Source organism: Aquarana catesbeiana, linkage group LG03 (assembly GCF_042186555.1).
Source record: "Aquarana catesbeiana isolate 2022-GZ linkage group LG03, ASM4218655v1, whole genome shotgun sequence".
Taxonomy (NCBI): domain Eukaryota; kingdom Metazoa; phylum Chordata; class Amphibia; order Anura; family Ranidae; genus Aquarana; species Aquarana catesbeiana.
The window spans coordinates 692,600,772-692,621,231 of NC_133326.1; the positions used below are offsets into that span (position 1 = coordinate 692,600,772).

At 39.2% G+C, this 20,460-nt stretch overlaps 1 protein-coding gene across 1 annotated transcript; it reads left to right on the forward strand.

The window, feature by feature from the left end:
- The first annotated feature begins 3,464 nt into the window (after window positions 1-3,464).
- LOC141134203 (olfactory receptor 11L1-like) lies at window positions 3,465-4,409 on the forward strand. The gene has a single exon (XM_073623785.1). It carries the CDS (start codon window positions 3,465-3,467, stop codon window positions 4,407-4,409), a length of 945 nt encoding a protein of 314 aa, XP_073479886.1.
- The last annotated feature ends 16,051 nt before the right edge of the window (window positions 4,410-20,460 follow it).

Consider the following 20,460-nt stretch of genomic DNA (forward strand, 5'->3'; position numbering starts at 1 on the left):
AAATGTATAAAGTAAAGAAATAATGGTGCTACTTTTATATCTTTGATACGATTCCAAAAAATCCAATTAGAATAGACATTTCTATGAGTGGCCCTCTATGTGCTCTATATGGTTTATTCTTTTCAATATATTTGTATTATATTTATTTGTTATGCTATATTTCTTTTCATTTTCTGATAAGGATACACTCTATAGTCTATTTACTGTTCTGTGATCATATGTAAATGTGGAACTGACTGTGGATGCCTCCAGTTCAGATGCCAATCTGAGCAATTTATTTGTTTTCCCTTTTTATTTTTTTATTATTTCAAATGAAGCTGTTAAGGTATTAGGGAAGACCCAGTAATCTTATGGACGCCTCGGGCACTTGTGATAACAGTGCCTAACCAATCGCTCGATTTTTACTCGGGCCCAATAGGCGCTGTCTTTTGAGCCTGTCCTCTCCCCCTTCTTCCATCATTCTGACTATGGGGCTTTTTAGCCCCAGTGTCATGCCCAGGGTGAGCCCATCCAGCTGCTGTACTGCCTGAAAGGTAGGATTCCTATCCGACCATTCTTGACATCAGCCGCGCGGATGTGGAATATCCAAGATGGCGCATAGTGACCAGACGCATCATGTGTGTGAGGTCACTTCTGCTGCTTGCATCACGGACATGCACTATGGCGCCACAATGCGTCCATGCCCTGCTGGTTATGTCAGATGCCGGCGGGATTGAGAGAGGCATAAATGGTGTCACTTGCACACCCTACACTGACAGGGAAGCATTACGAGCCAGCGAGAGACTGCTTTGTTGGCTCTCTCCCTTTCTACCTCTACGGCCAATTCGATTTGAGACCTCTTCTATTTTAGTAAGCACTCTTCAGAACTTGCTCCTTTATTCAGCCATTATGTTTTGTGGGTTGGTTGCCCTGGATGTCCACTGAGCTGCTCTTGCAGCTAGGAGTGGGACAGCACTTGCAGACCTCTGGGGGATTTTTTAATGCTATTTGATCCCCCGTTGGTTCTGTCTCTCTTCCCCCTCATTTATCAGCTGACTCTTGAGCTAATCAAGGAAAGGAATAAGAATATGGATAAGAACCCAGGAGCTTGTGCAATTTATTTATAGAGAATATTAACAACAAAATAAATGAAACTCCTTTTTTCAATCAATTGGATGAATTCAGGTTTCTGTCTCCAACAGCAAAAAATCTCTATTAGACATACCACGGATGTGTCTCTGGGCATTGTAAAGACAAAAACAGTGGTATTTTTCATCTCCAGTCCTTTGGTTTCCCTTTTTGCCTGGATTATTCCTTTAATTTAGGGATGGGAGATCAAATTGGTTCCATTTCTCTTAATAGTTAGAATTGAGGTAAATGCTTTGCCTTCTATACAACTTTACTCCCCATAAGTTTGTTTCGATCATTATCAACATATCTGATTACATTTATCCTCTCTCTTTGGTTACAAAAGGTCTTCTCATTCTTCATTTTGTGAATTACAATCAATACTTCATGAATACAAGCATCTGGTTGGCACTCACTCTCAGTTCATCATTATGTCGTATAAAATGCAATTTTGTATAATATTTGATTATCTTACTACAATAATATATACAGGCATGCCTTATCGACATGCCTTGCGATTTTATTCATGGCAATTTTCAAGCATAATCATTTATAACTGTTGTTTCTCTTATAGTATATTTTACTTCATGCGACACTTCCAAAAAAACTCCTGAGGAAGCTCATCTGAGCAAAACATGTAGAGTAAGAAGTGGTTGCACATGTCAAAAGAAATGATACGAGATACTTGCAAATGTTTATTGCGATTTTAAAGAATTGTTTAAATAAAATTAATATTTTTCTAAATTGATTGTTTACTCTAATCCTTGGTACCTTAAAAGTCCCGCCTGCCCCTTCCTTTTTTCTATTTGTATAAATGGGATGTGGTACCAAACCCTGATCTCTTGTCACCCAGCTCCCCAATATATAGCCTTGAAATATAGACTGAACATGTAGACTGCAGAAACATGAAGATTACCAGTAGTTGAGCCAGTCTGAGATGAATCAAAGTTTTATTATTATATTTTTATTTATATATATACAGTATTTATATATTTGTATATGTATTTATTTATTAATGTGCAGCCTTATACAACAATCTGGTCATAATAAATGATAAATGACAGTGTAGTGTATGTATGGGAAAACCTGGTGATGCCATTTTGTAAATTTTGAAATGTTTAAAAAAACGTTAAATGAGTTATATGCTAATATACAGTACATTCTTCTTGCAGCACTGTAAAGATTTCCTTTACTAATACATTTTTTATGAATCTTTTTTCTGAAATAAAAATACATCGCTGAATAATTTCCATATACAATGGAAATGAATCCCATGAAAATACCAATACACACTTGAGATTCCCCATAGTATCAAATAATTGATTCTGCTGATCTATAAAATCTATGATACTCTGCATAATCAGACAATTCTACATATGGTGAACACATATCACATGGCTATGGAGCATTCCTTATTATTGCAAATGCCTTATAGGATAGTATTTGTGGTAGAATAAAAATTTGGTGTTAAACCATGGGTGGATCATTTCCTTCCACTTTGTTTTGATAAATCCCTCCTGGAGCCCTAAACCCTTACCTCCTCTGATTGCTCCGGTTTGAGTCCTGGGCCCGCTTGGAGTGGTCAACCTACCTCTCTTTCTCTCTTCTACTCTGTCTATTTACTTTTCTTCTTTTCTACTTGTCCTTGCTATTCTTTTTCCTCAACCACTAGATTTCAATTTTATGAGCTTGTATACCTCATGTCCTTCATTTATGGATTGTTTGTACTCATTCTAATGTTGGTTCTACTGCAGTCTTTTCCATTATGTTTTGAAGGCCTCACATATTTTTCTTCATCATATATGTTACCACTTACCATGACTCTGAACTGACAAATTTTGGATAATCTAATCTTGATGAAAACATTGTGTTTCTGTATTTGTATATAATCTGTGATCAGTTCCACAACAATAAAAAAAGATTAAAAAAGAGAATAGAAATTTGGTGAATAGTATAGAGTAGTAATAGAATCGTAACTAATGCAATAGAAGTGTATTTTAACTTTTGAGGAACAAAGTACAAACTGCAGTACTTCATAGCATAGAGGCTTTATTTATTAACTGGATTCCAGTAAATCTAATTGGTTGGCTATGAATATCATTATTACTTGATTGCCTTATTAAGTAATGAAAAAATAAGAAGTATTTCTAAGTATTGGTTTAAAACTGAGGCTTCTTGCATCAAGCTATTTCTAGCGGAAGGGCAAGGATACTTCATGCAACACTTTCCAAGTTGTGGATGTGAAAATTGTGACTGAAATTTCAGACTCCTAAAAAAAAATAAATAAATAAAAAAAAAAGACCACTCCTTCCCTCCTCCCTTACATTTTAATGTTCTTCACTTGAGAAATTTTTAATATGGATGAGAAAAATATGACCAGAATTACCACAATCCACCTCTTAGGATTTCAAATGCCTCAAAGAATAAAATATTGGATCTTCATTATTTTCCTTTTGATTTACTGTGTTTCGGTCTGTGGAAACCTCCTGATCATCTTACTGGTGTCCTACAGCAAAACCCTCCATTCTCCCATGTATTTCTTCCTCTCCCAGTTGTCTGCATCTGATCTCTTACTAATAACTGACATTCTTCCTAACATGCTCCATGATATTTTAATGAAAAAGGCAAGAATATCATTTTCTGATTGCTTCTCCCAGCTGTATTTCTTTGCTGTTGCTTCAACATTGGAGTGTCTTCTTCTGACTGTGATGTCCTATGACAGATATTTGGCCATCTGTAAACCATTACGTTATACTTTAATAATGAACCACAAATGTTGCTGGGTCACAGTTATCACATGTTGGATTTTAAGCATATCTATAATATTTATTAATGTTTTAACTGTATCACAGTTACAATTTTGTGGTCCCAATATGATTGACAACTTTTTCTGTGATCTTGACCCACTCCTAAAACTTTCATGCTCTAAGACTAGCATTCTTCAAATAGCTTTTACATTTATAATTGCTGTTGTGGTTGTTATTCCATTCTGTATTGTCATTGTATCATATATTTATATTTTAGTCACTATTTTTGAAATTCCTTCCATCAATGGGAGAAAGAGAACTTTTTCAACATGCAGTTCCCACTTGACTGTTGTTTCCATCTATTATGGTACTTTATTTGGCGTTTACATAGTACCCAATAGAGGACAGTCATGGAACATGGCTAAATTCATGGCCTTACTGTACACTATAGTTACCCCACTAATGAATCCAATTATATACAGTCTGAGGAATAAAGACTTTAAACAAGCTCTAGGAAAACTCATCAGCTTTTCTTCTAGTTTAGCACAACAGTGATGTCAAATTTACATTGAAAAATCCCCCTGAACTGTTGTTTTGGATGGTAAATATAGAAGTGCATTGTAGACATGTGCACACTGAAATATTTTGTTTCGGAATTTCGTTTTCGTCCGAAAAATAAATTTATTTAGTTACTCCCGAAATTAGTTTTTATTTATTTTGTTTTTCGTTAAAAATTGCATTCGTCCAAAAATCCAAATTAATTAAGGTCGAATCTGTCATTGAAGGCTTATGGTGTCTTTCGAATGTTCAAAGAAGAATCGACGGAGCAGCTAAGCCGTACGTGTACCTTTCCGTTCGAATTTTCTGCCTACAAGCTAGCCATAGTAAAATTCTAATGTATGACTAGTAATAATTATATTTATTAATTATTTTACTAGTCAACCAACATTAGAATTTTTCTATAGCCTATGGGCGGATGCATTTGACCGGAAATGTACGATTGCAGCGTCGTACAGTTTAGCTGCTCCGTCGAACCTTCTTAGAACTTTCGACAGACACCATAAGCCAAAGATTCGACGTTTGTATATTTTTCGTTGCTTTGTCGAATCTTCGTTGTTCATGTTGAATGGTCTACTCTACCCCAACAGTCAGCCAACTTTCACATTCGTTTCTCAATTTCCAAATGCAATGGCAGGCGCGGCATCCGACGTTGTGTCAGATATTGATATGGCATTATAATATAGAATCTATAATAATAAATCCCCCCACAACATGAGGCTATCACAACACTAGCAACACTAGTATCACTATCAAGTTCACAACACTAACACAATAGCAGCAGATTATTATGAAAAAGTTAAGTTGAACTGTAGCTTGCTTCACTATTGTTCTGCTGCTGTGCTTATGCTTAATTGCTAAATAATTCAAGTTCTCTGACAAACGGACCAGCTAAGATTGACTGTCTTCTGAAATGATTCAGTGTGTGTGTCTCTCTCTGCTAGCAAATCGTAAGTGAAAGTAAGTTGGCTGTACGTGTGTACTTAGTTCTAGCTATTTTACTGCCCCTCTTCTTTGGTTACAATCGGCCAATAACATTCATCATCATCATTATTTTTATTTTACTTCCTCCACCCAATTCCAGCAGCGATCTTTTCTCTCTATGTCGAATCTTTTCTCTCTATGTAGAATAATCTTGGACTAATAGAGTTAAGGTTAGGCACATTCGACCAGAGGTTCGATAGACACAGATTGTTATTGTCAGCGTCCTGTTGAATCTCCTATATATCCTATCTATACCAAACTGTTGTCACAACGAAAATAAAGCATTTGTTTATGTCTGATCTTTCGGTTTTCGTATTCTGCACTTTCGTTATCGTTTGTTAAAACGATGACGAAAATACCTGAAATTCGGACGAAAATGCATTCGGACGAAAACGAATGCACATGTCTAGTGCATTGTAGTGATTTAGCTTTAGATTTTTTGCAATACTTAACTTTACACCTTTACCGGTTGCAAACGGGCCACAGTACATTTACTGCAGCAGGGCAGCACGGGCAGGCAGAATCAAGTACATGCACATTATCCAGCTGAGAGGAACACTTTGAGTGGCTGGGGGATCATGTGATCGCTATTTGTACAAAGCTGTTATGAATTAAGTTTAGTCATAACAGCTGTTCCCATAATAGTTCCTATAGTGATGCTGTGATTGGCACACAGCTATCACATGGTACCCTGTACCATGTGATAGCTGTGGGACAGTCACAGCACAAAATAGTAATCACAGCTGTCATGCATGTAACCCATTCATGACAGTTTAAAATGTTGCTGTTATAACTGTGCCTATACACCCACTGGCATATTTGCCCTCTTTCTATGCTTGTTTTGCATATACTTACAATAGTTCTTTTTCCATGTTCATTGTTAACGCCTTTTGGAACCACAGCTCACAAAGTTCACAACTGGTGTTCTATTGTATTGTAATAATATATTCACTGATTTAGTTCTGCTTGATGATGCTTAATTATCTGTACTTATTTTAATTATTATTTATTTATTACTGCTTTTGTTTCCAATGTACGAATTTTCTTGTACCTTGTCAAACTCAATACAAATATTTGAAAAGAAATTGTTGCTGTTACAGTAATCATCACTGTAAAAAAAAACCCTGATTACCCATGGTAATCTATGATCACTACGGTGACACTGAACTACTCTTGTGAAAGTATGTAAAAAAAAAAAGTAAAAAAAGAAAAAAAGTTTTAAAAAAATGTTAAAACATTTGAATAAAAAAAGTATGTACTGTATTTATTGATTTTTAACATACTGTCACCAGTCAGTTTCTGTCACGTACCTGGTAGAAGAGCCTGATACAATGTGGAAGACCTCTCTTACGCCTCTAACTAGACATGTGCATGACAAAAAAATTTGATTTGTTAATCTAGTTATTTTGTTTAGTTCAATTTGGTTGATTCATTCAATTCATATTCGGAATTCGTATTCGGAGTTGTTGCCTTATGAGTTTATGTGAAATCTCCATTAATAGCTGTAAAATATTGTAATTAGGAATATATATATCATTTAGCTTGTATCTATGCAGGCCGGAAGATAGTATCTTCACACAGATATGTGAGAATACCACACAAGTCGGTGCCCAGGCTTTTGTGTACAAACAATGGAATTCAAACCTCATTGTGGTGCACAAACTCACTTCAAAGGATCCCATGCTGGGATATGCAATGAAGGGAGGCCCACCCTGAAATCAACCCGAAATCCCGGGAAAATTCAAGTCAATCTATGGCTCAAAAGGATGTGCATTAAAGGGGGCTGACTTAGGCAAAGTATAGGAAAGCTAAACAATCAGAAGTCACGCTATGCCGACCAATGAGGCATCAGCCGTATTGATTACAATAACTCTTTAAATTACCTTAGGCTTAACAAAAGCAGCATTATTTCGAAATGGTACTCTAATAACATACACAGTCTTTGATTTCAGCAATATGTGTAGTTAGAATTCGGCTGGAGTTCAGTGTATAATTTGGTTCAAATTTCAGTCAGAATTTCTGAAATTCGGACAAATTTTGTTAGATCATTCGGAGCATTTGGTAAAATTTGTTTATATTGTAATTCGGGTATTCGGATATATATCCGAATTTCTGAACAACAAAAAATGTGTCCGAATATTAATTTGGTACGAAACAAACCACACATCTACCTCTAACTTGGGGCTCCTGATAGAGTAGACAGGTAGTACAGAGTGGCATGAGTTCTTGATGGTCTTGCTAGCCGAAGGGCTGGACAGGATCTCCCAGTCAAGCAGCAGATGGTTGTCAGCAAGCAGCACCCGATGAACAGTAAACAGGAGCAGGCTGGCACTGGAGGCAGCAAGCAGGCAAATGGAGAACAGGCACCAGTGGGTAACAGAGAGATGCTTGCAGCTTGGAAATCCAGTAATTACTGGAACATTTACAGGGTCAGACTGGCCAGGTCATACACATGCAGACAGATCAGGCACAGATGTGGAAGCAGGAGTAAAGTCACGGTACAGGCCAGGTCAGTAACAAATCAGCAGAGTAAAAATAATGGGCACAGACAGAAGCAAGGTCAGGGACCAACCATGGTTAATGCAGGCAGGGTTCAGGTGTAGTCCATGCAAGCCGGGCCAATAACTGGAGACAGATGCAGAGTAATAGGTTCCAGGTTAGCACAGGAACACTGTAGACAAGACAGCACTGATCCTGAGTATTGGCCCAGTTTAAATAGTCCATTTAGTGACAATGTCTGTTATGGGGTGTGCGTGTGCATGCAGATGCATGCTCACGCATATCTATGAGCATTCACGTGAGCATGACCTTGTGCATAATTTATATCTGCACGTAAATAGCTGTAAACAGGAACCTGAGGAAGCCATCCTATCTGCTGGCATGCCCTTTCTGACAGTATCCCTGATCACTACCAGACCAGTCGTATGATGACACCGTAGTGCACTGGTGACAGTATGAAAAAAAAAATACTAATTATATTTAATTTCTTAATTTTCAAAAAAAGTGTGGGCAAAAGTTAGAACTTCCAAAAACTCACAATGCTTCTTACTAAATACCTCAGATGGTCTACTTTCTAAGTGGTAGTGGTAATTTGGGTGGGATTTGTATTTTCCTGGCATTTTAAGTGCCTCAGGACTGATCAACTTTCAAATATATATTCCGGTAGTTTGTAGAGGCTATAACTTTCACACAAGCCAATTAATATACACTTATTGGGATTTTTTACCAAAAACATGTAGCAGAATACCTTTTGGCCTAAATTTATGAAGAAAGTTGATTTTATTAGATATGTTTTATAACAGAAAGTAGAAAATATTCTTTTATTTTTTTTTTACTCTCCCCTAGACCTATACAAGTTGTTAACCCTTGTGATGTGGACCCAGCCCTACAGCAAGGAATAATTTCTTGATATCATGGAATAAGGTTTTAAGCACAATGACAAATAAGAGGGGAGAGAAAGCATTTAGTCACCACCCATACAGAAAATTATTTGGAATAAACTGGGTATATACATACTGATCAAAGAGAACATGTATAATGACAATACATGACTATCAAACCAGTTTTTTAATATATTCTCTTTTATTGTAGCTTGGTTATGTTTAGCGTCAGTCCATGATATTCTATACCAGTGTTTCTCAACCTTTTCAATCAAGGCATTATTTAAAATTATGCATTATCTTGAGGCACCCCATTATAAAATGTAAAAAAACAAAATAATAGTTTTATATATCGTAACAACATCCACACATGTAGGACACCCAACATTGGAGGTGATATATTCTTTCAAAGCAAATACACCTTTGCACACTGTTACTGACTAGTATTTCAGTGTTTCTTTTCTCCCTCAGTTTCTCTCCTCAGCTAATGTGACCCCAATGCTGAAGCAGGGAGGCAGGGGAGAGACAAACAAGGATTCTGTGCAGGTGCCCGACCTCCTCCTCATCAATGATGACATCATTGGTTGCTAGGATGCGATGGCTAGAAGGTTGTAATGGTGCACAATGAAAACCTTTGGCTTTGTGTAACTAAAAGGCAAGCTTGATCCACCCACTGGCTTGAATACAATTTTTGGGCAATTTTTAGGAATTTTGCCAAGGTACCCCTGAAGAAACCCTGGTTGAAAAAGGCTGTTATAGACCAGTGTAGGCATGTATCTGCACTTTTTCTGCCCCATGTGTAATTGCAGAGTTTAAATGTATCTGAGGAAATGCAGTTTTTAATGTATATCCCTCTGTTGTATTGCATGTATATTTATGCACATTTATGCATGTATATTTATGCACATAAAAAAGGAGTGAGAATGTGACCATTTTCTAATGACTATGTGCAGGGAGTTAATGGCTAGTGACAATGACCTGTATGCCCTCATTGAATGGACATTTAAGTGTTTAAATCCCAAATACAGTTTGGTCCCAGAAAAAGAGATTTTCTTCCACAGCTTCACATTAACCACTTCAGCCTTAAGAAGTATATACCCCCCCCCCCCTAATGACCAGGTCATTTTTTGCGATACAGCACTGCATCATTTTAACTGACAATTGCGTAATCGTGTGACGCTGTAACCAAATAAAATTGATGTGTCCCCCCCCCAAAAAGAGCTTTCTTTTGGTGGTATTTGATCACCTCTGCGGGTTTTAATATTTGCACTATAAACAAACAAAACCCCGACAATTTTGAAAAAAAAACTATATTTTTTTACCTATAATACATATCCCAAAAATGTTTTTAAAAACTAATTTTTTCATCAGTTTAGGCCAATAAGTATTCTACATATTTTTGGTAAAAAAATTGCAATAAGTGTATATTGATTGGTTTGCGCAAAAGTTATAGTGTCTACAAAATAGGGAAGCAGATTTGTAGACACTATAACTTTTGCACAAACGAATCAATTTATACTTATTGCAATTTTTTTACCAAAAATATGTAAAATAATACATATCGGCCTAATCTGATGAAAAAATGTGTTTTTTTTTAAAAATGTTGGGGATATATTTATGTCATTGTTATTACTATTATTTTTTTACTACTAATGACAGCGATCTGCAATTTTTAGCGGGACTGCGACATTGTGGCGGACAGATTGGACACTTTTTTGGGACCATTGACATTTATACAGCGATCAGAGTTAAAAATAGCTGCTGATTACTATATAAATGTCACTGTCAGGGAAGGGGTTAACACTAGGGGGCAATCAAGGGGTTAAGTGTGTCCTAGGGAGTTGTTTTTCTAACTGTGGGGGGAGTGTAGTGACTGGGAGTAGAGAGACATCACTGTTCCTAATCACTAGGAACAGCAGATCTCTCTCCTCTCCCTGACAGAACGGGGATCTGTCTGTTTACATTGACAAATCCCCCATTCTGCCTCTTTCAGGAGGGATTGTGGGTGCCCGGCTGACATCACGGCCACTCTAAACAATCTCTTGCCCTATCCTCTACAGTAGAGATATGCAAATTGTGGCCCTCCAGCTGTTGCAGTACTACAAGTCCCATCATGCTTCTGCCCCTGGGTGTCATGCTTGTGGCTGTCAGAGTCTGCTATGCCTCATGGGACTTGTAGTTCTGCAACAGATGGGGGGGCACAGTTTGCATATCCCTGCTCTACAGACTCACCACTTACAGGTGATTGCATATAATAATGATGTGTCTTTGTAAAACTGATTAGCCACAGTTATGAAATTATTTCCACAAAGACAGGGAGGAAGCTGGGTAGCATTGGGCTAAAACCTTACAGTGCCATCATTCCAAGCTAAAATTAGGGACTTTCTAGAATGTCACTCAAAGGATATAAATTCAACATATAGATATAAAGAAAACAGACATATTAATTACGTAAAAGTTAGAATAGAACAATGCTTCTTTCTGACACAAAGACAACTTATAGATTTGCATTTTACTGAGTGTCCCATTTCACAGGTAGCAAGGTTGCTGTCAACACGTTTCATAGATAGCTCCACTTCATCAGAACCGGCAGTGAAAGGTTTAAAAGATATCTATGAAATTCTATTGATCTTAGTATAGTGGTCACAACTGGTTTACAGCATCAAAGATACTGACAATAGTTACTTGTTAATGGTGGATTCTAAAGGCACAGTCTGAGACACGCACACTTATGCCCAATACACACGGTCGGATTTTCCAACGGAAAATGTTCTATGAGAGCTTGTTGTCGGAAATTCTGACTGTGTGTAGGCTCCATCGGACATTTTCAATCGGAATTTCCGTCACACAAAATTTGAGATCTGGATCTCAAATTTTCCGGCAACAAAATCCGTTGTCGTAAATTCCAATCGTGTGTACACAATTCCAACACACAAAGTTCCACGCATGCTCGGAATCAAGCAGAAGAGCCACACTGGCTATTGAACTTCATTTTTCTCGGCTCATCGTACATGTTGTACGTCACCGCGCTCTTGATGTTCGGAATTTCTGACAAAATGTGTGTGACCGTGTGTATGCAAGACAAGTTTGAGACAACATCCATCGGAAAAAATCCAAGGATTTTGTTGAATGTCCGATCGTGTGTACGGGGCATAACAGTATATAAAAAAGGTATATTTTATTGTAGACATGTTAAAAATGAATATATAGTAGTGAAAAAAAGGAATGCATCCTCTATGCATGTAGATTCCACTCAAATAATACAGGACATTAATGACCATAAACAGAAGATGATATCACAACAATCTGTATAATCCAAATGATTATGTCCCACTATTCAAATGGTCAGCGCAGCTCGCTTGAATTGTAGCTTCTTCAGGACTGTATACTTTCGGGGGAGCAGCACTATTGTCATCAAACAAATAAACAAAAAATTGATTCATAACTATATTACATCACTATTACAAAAATGTATAAAAAGACTGCACATTTTACATCAGAGTGGTGGCAATCAATTGAATTATGGAATCAATGGTGTATGACATCATATGGTTACAGCAAACTACAGCTACACTTATTTCCCCAACATACAGGACTAAAAGATAGAGAGATCCAGGACAGATCTATATTAGAGCCAGTATTGAACTCTCCTCAAGGAGGAACAACTTGATAGCAATTGCTTATCAGCAAAAGAGCTGCTGTCCATTGGGAGAGTTTAACCACTTCAATACAGGGCACTTAAACACCTTCCCGCCCAGACCAATTTTCAGCTTGCAGTGCTCTCACATTTTGAATGACAATTACTCAGTCATGCTACACTGTATCCAAACTAATTTTTTATCATATTTTTCTCACAAATAGTGCTTTCTTTTAGTGGTATTTAATCACCGCTGGGCTTTTTTTTGCGATATAAGTGAAAAAAGAGCGACTTTTTTTTTTTTTAGTTTCTGTTGTAAAGTTTTGCAAATAAGTCATTTTTATTCAAAAATTTGGGCCAAAATTTATACTGCTACATATCTTTGGTAAAAATAACCCACATTAGTGGATATTACTTAGTCTGTGTGAAAGGTATAGAGTCTACAAGTTAGGGTGCAAATCATTGATTTGATCAGTACACCTGATGTACTGAAGGCCTATCTCATTTCTTGAGACACTAACAATCCAGGAAAGTACAAATACTCCCCAAATGACCACTTTTTGGAAATTAGACAGTCAAAGGTATTTAGTAAGAGGCATGGTGAGTTTTTTGAAGTTGTAATTTTTTTCCCACAATTCTTGGGAAAATGAAGAATTTTTTTTATTTTTATTTTTTTACACAAACATATCGTCTTGACAGGTTATTTCTTGAACATAGCATATTCATACTTGCAACTACACCCAAAAATGCATTCTGCTACTCCTCCTGAGTATGGCGATACCACATGTGTGAGACTTTTATACAGCCTGGCCACATACAGAGGCCCAACATCCAAGTAGCACCTCCAGGCATTCTAGGAGCAAAATTACACATATAATTTCATGACGACCTATCTTACTTTTGAAGACCCTGGAGCACCAGGACAATGAAAAGCCCACAAAATGACCCCATTTTGGAAAGCAAACACCCCAGTGTATAATCTATTAGGTGTAATGAGTCTTTTGAATGGCTCATTTTTTTTCAGAAGTTTTCGCAAAACGTGGGAAAAAAATGAAAACGCATTTTTTTTACACAAAGTTGTCCACTTATAAGATATTTCCAACACATAGCATGTACATAGCAAAAATGACACCCCAAAATACATTCTGCTACTCTTGCTGAGTATAACAATACCACATGTGTGAGACTTTTACACAGCCTGGCCATATAAAGTGGCCCAACATCCAAATAGCACCTCCAGGCATTCAAGAGCATAAATTACACATATAATTTCCTGACTACCAATCACATTTTTTAAGACCCTTCATATTTTCGAACACATAACATGTACATACCAAATAACAAAAGATTACCTGTGGTTTTAGTAGTGCAGTGGCCCATAGAGGAGAGAATCGGTCCAGGCAGCAGGCAGGGATGTGGTCAGCGACAGCAAAAGCAATCGGCCAGGCAGCAGGCAGGAATACTGTCCATAGTTAGTACAGGCAGAGATACTGTTAGCACAGCCAAAGCATTGGTCCAGGTAGCAGGCAGAGATGTCCAGGCAGAAATACTGTCCATATCCAGTAGAGGCAGCAGGCAGAGATATGGTCAACACAGCCAAAGCATTGGTCCAGGCAGCAGAAAGAAACATAGTTCATAAAGTCCTGGGTCATTACAGGCAGTGATATGGTCAGCACAGCCAAAGTATTGGTCCAGGCAGCAGGAAGGACCATCAAGCTTAGGGCCAGCGGGACAGGGGTAGAGGTTTCTCCCAGGCAGCCTCCAGGCAACCAGACCCTGTTCTGGGAACACAAAAAAAACAAAACTGATTTTCTCTACTCAGAACGCTATTCTGAATCCCCTCACATATGTGAGACCCCTATGTACTGAAGTAGAAGGGCACAAGAACAGTCCAAGTGGCAGGCAAAAACATTAACAGGCTGAGGTCAGTGCATGTGGAAGTCAGAAACGTGGTTAAAACGGCAGGCAAAGGCATTGTCGGTAAACAGGCTGAGGTTGGTGCATGTGGAAGTCAGAAAATTGGTTAAAACGGCAGGCAAAGACATTGTCGGTAAACAGGCCAGGGTCAGTTAACATGGAAGGTAGAACATGGTAGCAGGCAAATCTTCCACACAGGTATTTGAAATGGGGAAATGGCAGTCTGTTACTAATAAGGGGAAATAATATCTGATGGATGTGTGATAACTTTTGAAGCAATCACTGATACACAGGCCAGGTTGGGAGGGACATTGGGCACAATAATAACTTGTATCTCTTCTAACTCCTCCAATTGTATATACACAACATCTCTTTTGGTATCTTCTTCCAGATTCTGCGGGGGGGGAATGTTATAGGGAAAATGTTGCTCATGAAGTTGACTCACACTATCAGAGTGAATGATTCCTGGGGCGGGTCCTTGTTGGTAAATCAGGGCAGTGACAATGTCTTGAATATATTTGAGGAAGGTGATGGGTTGGTTTTAGTTTTTGATAGCAGACAAATGAATTAAATATGGCCATATGAAACAGATGAAATGCAACTATCTTATACCAATAATGGGACTTGGGGGTTGACAAATATGGTTGTAGCATCTGATCATTTAAATCCCCTCCCCCATTTACAGATTGTAGTCATGGACACATTCAGGCTTTACTACGGGGCCACGTCTTCTCTGAACCTCCACCAAGGTGTCATTGGGCGGCACAGTGGTGTAGTGGGTAGCACTCTCGCCTAGCAGTAAGAAGGGTCGATGGTTCGAATCCCAACCATGACACTACCTGCCTGGAGTTTGCATGTTCTCCCTGTGCCTGCGTGGGTTTCCTCCGGGTACTCCGGTTTCCTCCCACACTCCAAAGACATGCTGGTAGGTTAATTGGATCCTGTCTAAATTGTCCCTAGTATGTATGAATGTGTGTTAGGGACCTTAGATTGTAAGCTCCTTGAGGGTAGGGACTGATGTGAATGTACAATGTATATGTAAAGCGCTGCGTAAATTGATGGCGCTATATAAGTACCTGAAATAAATAAATAAATAAATTGTGGATGGTAGTCATCATGTGAACATCCTTCTTGTCCCGCCACTTCATGGCCAACACCTCCACATTCCTCATGAATGCAGCTTCCCCCTTTTGTAGCCGTTTTGATAGTAAACTCTGTGGGAAGCCCTTCCTATTTTTTCAGAAGGTACCGCAGGCTAGGGTTTGTTCACGATACAGGTGATGGAAAAGGGGCAACTGCTGTAGTAATTATCTATATATAAGTGGTATCCTTTTTTGAACAGGGGGTCCCAGACAATTTTACCACTGGGTTCTATATATGTGGGGCTCTCTTACTTGGGATATACTGCTTGAACTTCAGCTGGCCAGTAAAGTGGATAAGGTATTTGTCTACACAAATATTTTGGTCGGGGATAAACACTTCAGAAAATCGTTTGGTAAAATAAATTATTAGGGGGCGAAGCTTATATAATTTGACGTGGTTGGGATGATCTTGGGGAGGGCACTGCGAATTGTCATTGAAATCTAGGAAATGCATACTCATATTGTACCGTGTCCTGGACATGACAGCAGAATATATGGGCATGTGGACCAGTAGGCATGGTTAATTTTTCATTGTAAGCCCCATATTAAAATGAAGGCCCAAAAACAATTTGAATTTGTCTAGTGTGAGATGTTGCCAATTAAACATAAGAGCATAGGACGAATTGGAGTTGGCAGCAATAAATTGCTCTGCATAGATTTGTTTGGTCCACCATGTACTGCAACAAATCTTTGGAATAGATATTTGGGAGTATGGGCCCCAACCCCAAACTCACCGCGGAAGAAAAATGCAAGCAGACTATCACGGTACATATAAAAGGACATATGCAAGAATAAACAAAAAAGAAATATATCTAAAAATAGCAAAATTTATTAATACAATACAAAAAACATTGTACACGTCTCAGTCTGGTCCCCTCTCTGGGACTTTTGAGCTTTTGCGCAGGCACGCGCACTATCTATCTGTGCGCGCATACCGCCAAGGCTCTGCTTAGTGGTACCCCGATGCAAGCGCTGTATGCGTGGGCACTATGTGTCCACTGGCCTCGAGATGTTGAGCGCAGGCGTGTGCGCGATTCCATCGTGCCCGCACCCTGGGGGACCCTTGACCCTTGGCATCGCTGGACGCCGTTATAGGCATTGTTGTGATGTCACAGGTTGAAGGATTTATAGCGGGCTCACCCCACAGACTTCCTAGGCTAGCACGGGACCTGGATGGACCCTTGAACAGCTTTGCTCTCCAGTAAGTCTTTTCATCTCACCTATCTTACTTCTGCCCGCAGACCGCACTCACTTTATCTCTATGTGTGGTTTGGGAGGCATCATCACTATTTGAAACATTTATATCTTTTCATCATTAACTTTACAGACACTGGATTCTGCTTCTTTACACCTCGGCACTTTATGATGTGCAATCGTTGTATCGTCAGTGCCATGTTATTTTGACCCGTTTTGGATCTTCTACTTACTCATGCCTAATCAAGTAGGACTTTACCATGGACCATGGACAAGTATCTTATTTTATATCAATTTATCTAGATGCTAGGTTTCTGCTGGTCTTCCCTATATATGTCCTTCCCAGTTGCCGTGGGAGGCTTTGTCAGGAGGTTTTAGGCATTGTCTGCACTGGAGTATGGATAAGCAGACCCATAGCATTGATACAAGTCCCCTTTTTCAATTTTCTTCTACCATATGGTTTTGTAACTATTCCCCTGATGAATATATGCACATTTTATTGTATTGTATTGCATTTCATTCACAGATGCATTTCCTGAAGAAGCGGTAACCCCGTGAAACTAGTCAAAATTTCCATGTCATCTGTGCACATTTTTTAACACATTCTATGTTTTTTTGTATTGTATTAATAAATTTTGCTATTTTATATATATATATTTCTTTTTTGTTTATTCTTGCATATGTCCTTTTATATGTACCGTGATAGTCTGCTTGCGTTTTTCTTCCGTGGTAAGTTTGGGGTTGGGGTCCATACTCCCAAATATCTATTCCAATTTAATTTGGATGATGGTACGTTCTATTATCACTTTTGATGTACCGTTTATTATTTGGTGAGGCCACGCAACTTTTCTGCAACAAAACTTTGGGGAAAAGCAAATAAAAATAGTCCAATTGTGAAAAATTTGAGGTGTTGGGCTGCACACCTGGCTGTGTGGTGAAAGGGGGGATTGTAGCGGATCCTGAGTTGGCAGGCAACCATAAGGGGTTTGCCAGGGCATAGGGAAGGTAGGACTGGGCCCGGATTCTTTGGGCTGGATGTGTAATTCCAGTACTTGTACTGGGCTCCTCTTCCTGAGATCTGGCACTGCTGGTGGTAGGCAGGTCTTCTGATCTCGGTCCTGATCTAGGTCCTGATCTCCTTACTCTTTTAGAAGGGGTGGTTTCCTCCACTGACTCGGACTCCGATCCACTACCCTCCACTGGCTCATATTCCGAACCAGAATCGGATGATGGGAGCTCCCCGCTGCTCTCATCATCCGACATGGTAAGGATGTTATATGCCTCCTCAGCTGTATAAACTCTTTGGGACATGAATTTGGTACTTTTGGTGGGCCTGTGTGACGGAACTGGTGGTGCTACTGACAGCTCACTGATGGCGGGACTGTGTGACAGTACTGACAGGTTACTTATGGTGAGACTGTGCGACGGTAGTGATGGCGGTATTTATAGTGGGCCTGTGTGACAGATGGGCTGTGACAGATGGCCTGTGACAGATGGCCTGTGTGACAGATGGGCTGTCAGATCCAGATGGCACCGATGGCGGTACTGATGTCGGTACCGTTATTGGTACTGATGGTGGCCTGTGTGACAGATGGGCTGTGACAGATGGGCCGTGACAGATGGTCTGTCAGATACAGATGGTACCGTTGGTGGTACTGATGGTGGTACCAATGATGGTACTGCAGGAGGTACCGATGGTGGTGCTGATGGTGGCCTGTGTGACAGATGGGCTGTGACAGATCCAGATGGGCTGTGACAGATCCAGATGTTCTATGTGACAGCTTCTCTTTATTGGGGGGGCGTGTTGTGCAGACAGTAATGTAGTAAAATGTTTCACTCACAGATCTCAGATCTCTCCTTTTCTCTCCTCACACGATCGGTGTGTGAGGAGAGAAAAGGAAAGAACCCTGGAATGTTTATACTTGTGACCTGCTGTGATTGGATACAGCCGATCACGTGGGTAAACAACCAATTTAATTGGCTATTTACCCTGATCGGGGATGTGCTGTGTCCAGATCACCGCGGTGCATCATATGATGTCTGGTCAGGATATTCAAACCACTTTGTGATTTTGTAATAGGGCGGGCGGGAAGTGGTTAATATTGGTTCTAATATAAATATATGAAGTTACTGAATGGAGTCCTTCCAAGTGTTATACTGTGTTGAGTCCTGATGAAGGGGGAGTGGTTTCTTATGGTTTGATAAAGGAACCCTCCTGTCTGCCCTGAAACATGTAGCCACATCCCCTACACGTCTTGTCATCACCAAGCCGAGAGAGGTGCTATTTGGAGCTGCAGCCATCTTGCCAATTCTGGAAGCTGCCGATGCTTATGTTCCAGCGTGAAGTCTAACAGCTGTACTAATATCAAGAACTCTGCTTCAACTAGCCACATGCCTGCTGAGCTCTGTAGCCTCACGGTGATCCTATTGAGGTCTATATGGGTCTATGACAAGCCTTGATCAAATTTTATCCAGTGAGTGCATTTGTATAGTCTTTTATGCTTTTTTAATAAATTGCTACACCTAAATGGAGGTGCCCTCTTGTGTTTGTTTTTTACTTTGCAAAGAATACCCACTGACAGCCGAAAAGGAAAATGCAAGAAAAATTAAAAAAGTGTTTTTTGCTTGTATATGATTGGATGATGGAGCCAAGCGGTCTTTGAACTGAACTTTAGAATACCCCATTGGATTATCTTTGCATGAAAAGTGTAAACCTTCTAGTGTACACGCCTTCTTCTCACCTGTGGTGGCAGTTGCATGGATTTAATGGGTATGAACATGACTCTGATATAGGTTCTGTGACTGTGTTTGTTGGTTATACAGTCTTTGTTTGCATTACTATTCTTTTTTCTGGTCAATAAAAAAATGATGACACCACAGCTGCAATTTAGTCTTGGTCTTGAAGATTCAACAATATTTTGTGAGATATATTTGTTATCATTTGATAAGAAGTCTGTAGTTTGTATTTAAAAAGACATATTTTAATTCTTTACTTACAGGGGAACTAAAGTCCCCCTGTAAAATATTGCTAGGAATTAGAGTTGTGTTGGTAAAAGAGACATGCAAATGGATTAATTTACTAAAAACAAATAGGCGGCAAATTCAAAGGGATGTACAGGTACGCCCATTTGCCTGTACGAGCCATTTTACCGATGTATATGTGTGTGCGGCGGTCGGCAAGTGGTTAAGGATCATTTGGAGTTAGTCTCCCCTATTCGCCCTCTAGCCTACCTATTTCATAATCCCCAATTTCCCGCTGGTATGAACATCAAAGCCTTTCAATGGTGGCTGAACAAGGGGTTGTACAGGATTGGACAGTACTTCAATTTTTTGGGACCACTCACCCTGAGCTATTGTACCAATAAACTTGAAATGCCAGTGACTGAAACATTTTGATTTCAACAAATTTCACACTCCTTATGCCCTGTACACACAATAGGATTTTCCGATGGAAAATGTGTGATAGGACCTTGTTGTCGGAAATTCCGACCGTGTGTAGGCTCCATCACACATTTTCCATAGGAATTTTCGACACACAAAGTTTGAGAGCTTGCTATAAAATTTTCCGACAACAAAATCTGTTGTTGGAAATTCCAATCGTGTGTACACAATTCTGACGCACAAAGTGCAATGCATGCTCAGAATCAAGCAGAAGAGCAGCACTGGCTATTGAATTTCATTTTTCTCGGCTCGTCGTACAAGTTGTACGTCACCGTGTTCTTGACGTTCGGAATTTCCGACCAACTTTGTGTGACCGTGTGTATGCAAGATAAGTTTGAGCCAACATCCGTCGG